General features: G+C 41.6%; 1 protein-coding gene across 1 annotated transcript in view; it reads left to right on the top strand.

The window, feature by feature from the left end:
• Positions 1–4,858, top strand: part of Rab31 (RAB31, member RAS oncogene family) — a 134,909-nt gene extending 130,051 nt beyond the window's left edge. The window contains exon 7 of the mRNA XM_013035842.1: positions 4,246–4,858. Coding sequence (XP_012891296.1) covers positions 4,246–4,343 — 98 coding nt within the window. The 3' untranslated portion in view covers positions 4,344–4,858. The remainder of the gene's footprint in view (positions 1–4,245) is intronic.
• Positions 4,859–9,033: the final 4,175 nt, after the last annotated feature.

Genomic DNA, 9,033 nt, shown 5'->3' on the forward strand with positions numbered 1-9,033 from the left:
CTGTATGTCCCTCTCTGTCACTCTCTTTCTCTCTCCCTTCCTCCCTTCCTCCCTCCCTCTCTCCTCTCTCCTCTTTCTCCTCTCTTGTGCCAGTGAATTCAGGACATCAAGCTCTTGCTTAGCTTCTTCACTCAAAGCTGATGTTCTACCACTTGAATCACAGCTCCACTTCTTGCTTTTTGATGGTTAATTGGAGATAAGAGTCTCACACACTTTTCTGCCAGAGCTGGCTTTGAAACACAATCCTTAGATCTTATCCCCCTGAGCTAGCTAGGATTACAGGTTTGAGCTACCAGTACCTGACTCTTTCTTATAGTCTTTACATAGGTGAGGAAAACAAGGCTTGGAGATTTTTAAGTAACTGGTCTAGGTTTATTTAATTGGAGCATGTGATTCTTAAATCTCAAAACTCTTCTTACTCAAGGAGAAAAATAAAGTCTGAGGAAATTCCAGTAATTCTGCCTCTGAGAAATACAGCAGTCTCCTCTTCGCTACAGTTTACTTACTGGCAGACAACTGTAGTTTAACAATACTAAATGGAAAGTTCTATAAGTAAACAATTTATGTTTTCTTTTAAAAGAACTTTTTTTCTGAACTTCAAAAGGTTGTACAAGGGGGTTACAAGGGATAATGTGGCCATCTAAGTGTCCAGTGCCTCCTGTTCAGTCATCCCTTCCATCATTCTTCCCTTCCCATATGCATCCACACACACACACACACCCCTGTAGCTAGGATTACAGGCATGAGTCACCTGCTCCTAGCTTCTGTTTTGCTTATGATGCTCTTCCTTTCTAGATTTTCAGAACACCTCTATACTTTAATGGACATACATTCTTTGTCTATATTTTAGGCACACAGGCGTGTAGAATAATCGTGTAAAGCAGTACAGCAAGGCCAGTGCTGTTTTGCTAGCTGAAGTTTATGTTAAAATAGCACAAAGCGTCCAGCTGCTGGTGGCTCATTCCTGTAATCCTAGCTACTCAGGAGGCTGAGATCTGAGGATCACTGTTTAAAGCCAGCCCAGGCAGGAAAATCTGTGAGACTCTTATCTCCAATTAATCATTCAGAAAACAGGAAGTGGCGCTGTGGCTCAAGTGGTAGAGTGCTTGCCTTGAGCTGAAGAGCTGAGGGTCAGTGCCCAGATCTAGAGTTCAAGCCCCACAACTTACCAAAAAAAAAAAAAAGGCACAAAGCTGACCTAAACATGGCATTAGTTTTGTTATTGTTACAATACTAAAATTTTCACTCCTTATAAAAACAGTTCTTGTTTTTTACATTAAGTAGTACAATAGCTTGTACTAATCAAAATTATAATTTCCCTCAAAAATCTTTGTGTCGCAAAATCTAAACTTGGTGTTTTGGTGCTTAACACTGTCAGTGGGCACTTCAAGAACTGATGTTTTTTGTTGTTGTATTGTTGTTTTTATTTTTGAGCTGTACTGCGGCTTGAATTTAGGCCTGGGCACTGTCCCTTAGCTTTTTCACTGAAGGCTGGTGCCCTACCACTTAAGCCACAGCTCTGCTTCCAGTTTTTTCTTTTGGACTTTTCTTCCTGGACTGGCTTTGAACTGTGATCCTCAGATCTCAGCCTCCTAAGTAGCTAGAATTATAGGTATGAGCCCTAGTGCTGACCCTTAAGGATTGCTAACAGGGTATAGCTTGGTGCTGTCATCCATTAGAGCACATGACTTGCTCCTGAGAAAAGATGAAAGCTTTAATGACATCATGAGACTGAGATGAATCTTTAGAGTGCTGACCATCACGGAGACTTTCTCCTCCGTTTACCATTGTAGGCTGACAAGGTAGAAGAGGCATTGCATTTACTTTCTTTTGGTTAAGAATAGTAAGCAGCATGTCTAAGGGAAACACATACTTACCCTATTTGTTTCTAGGAGAGGATCAAGCTGTTTTGTAAATGCCTGCATAGCTTTGTACAGCTCTCTTGGCTGCACAAGATAGCAGAAGCAATGACCAATGAAATTTACAAACTTTTAGTGTGCTTAGTACTCAGATCTAACTCTACCATTCATGTTTAATTACATGTCCATGAGCAAAATCTTTGTGCTTGAACTTTGTTGTGTCCACACCTTACAGTCTATGCAATGCATCAGCCTCAGATATTTCCTCTCACCACCTCTTCTGCAAAGAAACTTCGTGTGTGTGTGTGTGTGTGTGTGTGTGTGTGTGTGTGTTTCCGGGGCTTGAAGTTAGCACCTAGGCACTGTCCCTGAGCTCTTTTGCTCAAGGCTAGTGCTCTGCCACTTGAGCTACTACTCCACTTTTGGCATTTTGGTGATTACTTGGAGATGAGTGTCTCACAGACTTTCCTGGCTGGCCTAGTTTTGAACCACAATCCTCAGATCTCAACCCCCTGAGTAGATAGAATTACAACTGTAAGCCACCAGTTCCTGGAAGGATAACATCTTTTAGCTCTCTAGATGGTCTTTAGATAGCTTATACTGAAGATTTTGTCTTTGGAACCAATTTCCCTCAACTTCTAATTACTGGAAACTTAGAAAACTAGTATTCTAGTTAATCAGCTTTTTTAGATCTTCCTTTTAGATCTTCCTTTTAAAGCTAATTTTTTATATGTTTTCAAGGGTGTTAGAAAAATAGAAGAGTGCATGTGGGACAGGCTTGGGGTTATAATCAAAGAACCACTTGTACCATTTATTACTGATAGCATCTAGAGTTGGGTTCTTATTCTCTGCCAATTAAAGAATTAAAGGCAGGAAAATGTTTAAAGCAGAGAACGCTAATTTGACAGTTAAGGAAAAACAGTAAAGACCACTCTCAATCAGAGGGTCCTCAAAGATTGAAACCCATTTGGACCAGCCAGATATGCTGTACCCTTACCTTCAGTCCCCAACCTCTGACTATTTTTTGTTTCATTGGTTGAGTGATGGCCATGAATCACTGGGGATCTCATGGTTGCTGTCCTTGCCTTAGAGCATGAGTGCAGAAGTTTTCTTTTAATTGGGTCTCCTGCTTGGAAGGTGTTTCTCCACAAGCACAGAATGGGGACATACACTACACTGCCACTCACGTAGGTGCATTACCCAGTGGTAACAAGAGACACATTCATCCCACCCACTTTTTTCCAAACTACCTTGCCAAGACAGCTAACTCTCCCTCATAAGTGACATGGTCTTCAGCAATAACATAAATTCTTTGAGTTATAATACTGGTAGTAACACTGACATTCACATGAACTTCACAGTCCAAGGTGAGGGTGGGATCTGTGAAAAATCTTTTGAGAGGCCTGAGTCTGTTTAAGACTACTTAAAAGATACCACTACCTTTCGTAAATATGGCTTTGTCAAATCGAAATTCACATACCATGCCTTCCACCCATTTCAAGGGTAGTGTTCAGTGGCTTAGTGAATACAGGTATGTGCAGCCATTAGAACGGTCTGCTTGAAACACTTTTATTGTTTCAAAACCCCCACATCCTTTAGCTATCATTTTCTAACTCTTTCCCATGTCTAATTTTTACTTTGTGTTTATTTATAAATGATAATTCTAAATGAAACAAAGTAAGACTAAGATTTATTTATTTATTTATTTAGTCGGTCATGGGGCCTGAACTCTGGGCCTGGGCACTGTACCTAAGCTCTTCAGCTCAAGGCTAGCACTCTATCACTTGAGCCACAGCACCATTCCGGCTTTTTCTGCTTATGTGGTGCTGAGGAATTGAACCCAGGGCCTCATGCATGCAAAGCAAACATTCTAGCACTGAGCCACCTTCCCAGCCCAGAGACTAAGATTTCTGATGCATGACATTGAAATATTGCTTCCTATGCAGGCAGGCCTGTGATAGGGACTTTCTAGTTAGCCATCTGATTGCAATAGCAGGAGCAGGGTGGGTAAGCAGAGTGGTGTCACTGGGAAGATTGCAATTCTGAGCTTGTGTCTATTTTGAGACACAGAAAAGAAGGATGAGTACTCATTGTTGAAGTCAGGCCACAAATGTGTCATGGCTCTGTGAGAAGCTGGAACAAGGAATGCATGGGTGGGCAGAGGGGCCAGCTGGAAGCTGCCACCTAGAAGCAGATCTACTTGGCCCCAGGAAGTCCAAATTGTCAGGAACCTGATGGTACTTTTCCTTAAATTTGACTTAATGCAGCACAAGAAGAAAGGAAAATGAAAAGAAGAAAGGGAGGAGCTATTTTTTGTGATAACCTGTGTGTGTACAATGTTTCTTGGGGAAAAAGCAACTCAGTTTTGGTCTCCTTTTTATTCTAGGCCGCCAGATCCCACCCTTGGACCCCCATGAAAATGGAAGCAGTGGAATGGTCAAGCTTGGGAGCCAGAGCTCGCAAGTCAGCCGACGGTGCTGCTGACCTGAGGCCTGAGCCTTTATCATGGGCCCTGCTGAAGGAGCCTACTCTGGGGCTGGCACCCACCATACTCCTGAAAGACCTTCAGGGAGAGGAGCAGGAAATGTCCCTGAAAAACAAGATCTCAGAAAACTGGAGGAAAAACAGCAACAAAAACCACACCATCCCAACATGCCTAAAATCCATGAAATGCACCAGAGAGAGATTAGACTTAATAGGTATAGTTGCTTTTGCTAAAAATCTTAGAAAATTTTCAAGTTTATACACAATCTGAAAGTATACATTTTCCTCTGACTTTGGTGTCACTTATATAGCCAGATCCAGTTGTTTCTCCAGGGCCTTCATTACATGGCCAGCCATCACCACAAGGAAGTATCAGAGCAGAAGGCAAGTTTTTATCTGGCTTTGGAAGTAAGCCTTTATTATACTTTTCTGAAGAAAATCAGAGAACTGTAACTGGACCATCACTCAAGCTGAGACTTGAGAATCTCTAAAACAAAAGAAAGATACAATAGAGACCAGAATCTGTTTCTTTTTTTTAATCTATTGATAAACTCCCCCCCCCCATTTTTGGTCACACATAAACAAACCAAATCAGACTGAAAGATTGCTTACAGTATAGGGATCGGGGTCTGGTTTCAGAGAGTCAGTTAAGTAGTTACTATATAAGGAAAGGTATAAGTACTATTCAGGAGACCACTTAGCATACATCACCCCCCAGGAAATAAATTCTCACACTTTAAGAGGCATATAATACACAAAGTCTTGTTCTACTAAGAGAATAGGTCATGGTTTCATATCTAAGGCAAAAATTAACCAAAAGATGTAAGTCTAAACTGTAAGGCAAACTTTCAATAATAGCAATTAATCATAGGGCACAGCAAACTCAGCCAGAAGAAGTATTACCACCATAAAATTCTAGACTCCCTTCCAAAGTGTCAAATCAGTGAAAGCATTTTAAATGATGCCAGGCTTGAGGAGGAAGACAATGGGGTCAATCATAGGTCGAACCTGGGGAATACCAATGAAAACTTTCCTTAACAGCCCCGGTGTCTGCTCAGTTAAAGATGTCTGATTTCAAAGGAAGTAAAGAGAAAGCATAGAAAGAACAGCAAAAGTTTGAAAATTCAAATCTTATTTCTAGCTGAATGTTCGGAAAAGCCTGGGATGAAGAAGCAGCTGGTTTTCTTCTCTGGCTTTTTCTGTTTCTCGTGCCAGCACTGGGGCTCCAGTCAGGGCCTGGACTCTGTTCCTTAGCTTTTTCCGCTCACAGCTAATCAGGGCCTGGACTCTGTTCCTTAGCTTTTTCCGCTCACAGCTCTACTTCCAGCTTTTTGCTGGTTAATTGGAAGAAAGAATCTCATGGACTTTCCTACCTGGCTGTCTTTGAACCTCTATCCTGAGAGCTTAGTTTCCTGAGTTGTTAGGATTACAGGCGTGAGCCACTGATGCCCAACACAGCTGGTTTTCTTAACAGGGCTCTTACTAAGAGATGATTCTTAAAGTTTAGAAGTACTCTTGGCTATCAAAGGGCCAGGAAGCCATGCAGGCATAGCAAGAAAGTGGGTCAGCTTACAGCATGCCAATAGAGGCCACCTGACACCTTCTATCCATGAATGCTCAAAGCCAGCAAATTCTTATTGACAAGTTACAGTGTGAAAGCTGGGAAAGAGACTCTAAGCTGATTCAAAGCTGTGAGTTTCCAATAACTCAGTCCTTACTGCTGCTGTAGGGATATATCACAACTATGCCACCAAATTCCTGAAGGACAAGATACACTGAATCATGTCATCTATAGAAAGAAGGAGCTGGAGAGCCCAGGGCTAAGTTTACACTTGTTTTCTTTTTTGTTATCTGGATTCACTATATTGCCCAGGCTGGCCTCAAACTTCTGGCTTAAGAGATCTTCCATTTCAGCCTTCCAAGTAGCTGAGACTACAGGTATTCAACATCATACCCATTTTGCATTTTTTATAGATGGTCAATGAGGAAACAGGACTAGATTCCAGCCACAGATCTGAGCTTTTCACTTCAACTCCCAACTTGGGAGAGCTGAATGGCAGTCATAGACTGTGAAGGCTAGAAAACACCAAATTTTGGATCAAGAGGGTCACATCTGGTCAAGACAGGCCATCTAAGAAACTGCAGCAAGCAGTATTTGGGTGTCTCAGTAGTCTTAACAAGGATCATTAAAGCAATCTGCTAGGAATTAGCACACCTCTTGCCAAAGGGAAAGAAATGAGTTGTGCATTGAAGTGACCTCTTTCCAAGTGACATGCGGACTTTTCTGAACCTTTCCTGTACAACTCTTCCTCAGAGTCTGGGTTTCTCTAGCCAGGAACACAGATTTCCAAGTTAAGATGGTACCTGTGCGCCTAGCTGATAGCATCGCAGCATTTGGCTAGGTGGCAGTATTTGTATTTTGCATAAAATGTCTGGATTTAAACCCATATAGTGAACTAACCACTAATGAACACTTGGTTTTATTTCAGAAGCACGTGAGGTTATAAAAAACACTCTTGTGTATGTGTGCACCAGGACTGGATGCTGTCCCTTATTTTTCATGCTCAAAGGTGGCATTTTACCACTTGAGCCACAGCTCCACACCCATGAAACACTTTTTTGTTGCCTTATTTCATATACCTTCAATTGTGCCTTAGCTATTGAAGCCAGCAGAGGACAAAGGGCTATAATCACCACAAGGAGATAAGAGAGTAGATGAACCTTGGGCACATAGTATCTTGAGTTTTTCCTGAAAATAGATGCTTCATGCTTGTCCACAGTGGCACTTGCCTATTTTCTTGATTTTAGCTTGACATGATTTTCTAGTTGTTTTAAGTTGAGCCATCAGCGTTTAACAATAGTATGAAAAGACCTAGAAATTGCTTTTGCTCAAAATGTCAAGTAGTTTTATGGGATGTGCATCTTGGCCTCATCTCCCAAAATTTACCCTTCCTCCATTTTCATGTGTAATATATGTGTGTATATGTGTAAATATGATTTTGTATTGGTTATACTGGCATGTAATCCTTTTCAAACAGTGTGGGAGCTGACTCAAGCTTTGAAGATAGCCTGGGCAGGAAAGTCTGTGAGTCTTTTATCTCCAATTAACCACCAAAAAGCCAGAGTAAAGCTCTAGCTCAAGTGCTAGAATTCTAGCTTGAGTAGAAAAGCTAAGGCTCTGATTTCAAGCCCTGATACCAGCATAACAAGAATCAAAACAACAACAAAAGAACAGTGTGGGTTTAGCTCACAGGCATGTGCTTTATAAGGTCGGTCTTATAAAGCTTAAGTGGGGTTCTTAACCCCTGAGAATAACAGTGGAGTCACGCAAACATTTCCCACAGATACTGAATTGACTTGCCACTTTCCAGACTAGAAGTGGTTCATTAGGATGCTGTATAGGACATTAACTTTGCAAAGCATAAGGTTGAAGACTTCAAGCTGAGTTTTAGCCAACCATTGGGCTATGCCCTGATGAAAACCAAGCTCTATTCCTGAGGGAAGTTTGGATGACTGAGCTATTTCCTCAAAGGTCAACACTGAGGCCTGCTATAGCCAGAAGCAAGCTGCTTTGTGTGGGTGGGCTTCACTTCTCACTATTCTGCCAAACAGAGTGGTCAGCCAGCCAGCTTCTGAACCAGAGTTCTCTGAGCTGTGGTGAAGCCAAGCAGCTATGGAGATTGTATCTCTCACTACCATTGACCAGAGACCCAGTGACAGTGTGCAATCACACCAACTGCAGCCTTTTCCTTCTGCCTCTGCAAAGGTCTTCCACTGGGCTGGACCCGGTTCTTGCATTTGCAAGATTCCTCTACAGAGGATCTTTGCACCTTGTCCTCTATTGCATAGTAAAGTGCTCCTTTGGCAACACCTCTTTCTATCCATTATTTTGGATTTTAACACACACTGTTCTGTATTAATAAAATATTTTAAGTTTTACCACATTTGTCTGTTTCTTGTTACTCAAAATTTTTTGAATTGCTTTTAATTCAGAATTAAGAGTGGTAATTCTCCAGAGAAATAAATGCATTGTACCTCTGAATACATGTAGAAGGATGTTCACTGAGGCACTGATGGCAATATGTATACAAATAAACAGTGCCAAGCACTAGTGGCTCATGATCCTAGCTACTCAGGAAGCTGAGATCTGAGAATCAGAGTTCATAGTCAATCTATGACAAATCTGAGAGACTGTTATCACCTATTAACTGGCAAAAAGCGAGAAGTGAAGGTGTGCCTCAAGTGGTAGAATATTAGCCTAGGATTAAAAGCTAAACAAGAGTTTGAGAGACTGAGTTCAAGTCCCAGTATTGGCACACTCACACAAACGGAAATGGAAGCAAAGTAGAGCACAGGCCCATGGTGAAAGCTATGGGATAACTGGAATGAGTCAGTAATCTACCTGGTATCAACATGCTTCTCAAAGGCAGAACATGAAATGCTAGGCTGCCATCCTGCACATCGATGACGGTATATAACAGGACTCATGGGAATTGTGCTATACACAACTTGAGTAACAGAACTGTGGCCTTTGCCACAGTTGAAAGTTGAATTACAAATGCTTATCAAATGCACAAAGAATAAAGTATATTTGAGAAAGAGGATGGGAAGGAATAGGAGGAGGAGAAGGGAGAGGACGAGAAAGAGGATGAAAAGAGGAGGAAGAAGAAACAAAACAGGACCTGCTCAG

The sequence above is a fragment of the Dipodomys ordii genome, unplaced genomic scaffold (assembly GCF_000151885.1).
Source record: "Dipodomys ordii isolate 6190 unplaced genomic scaffold, Dord_2.0 Scaffold226, whole genome shotgun sequence".
In the NCBI taxonomy this organism is placed as follows: Eukaryota; Metazoa; Chordata; class Mammalia; order Rodentia; family Heteromyidae; genus Dipodomys; species Dipodomys ordii.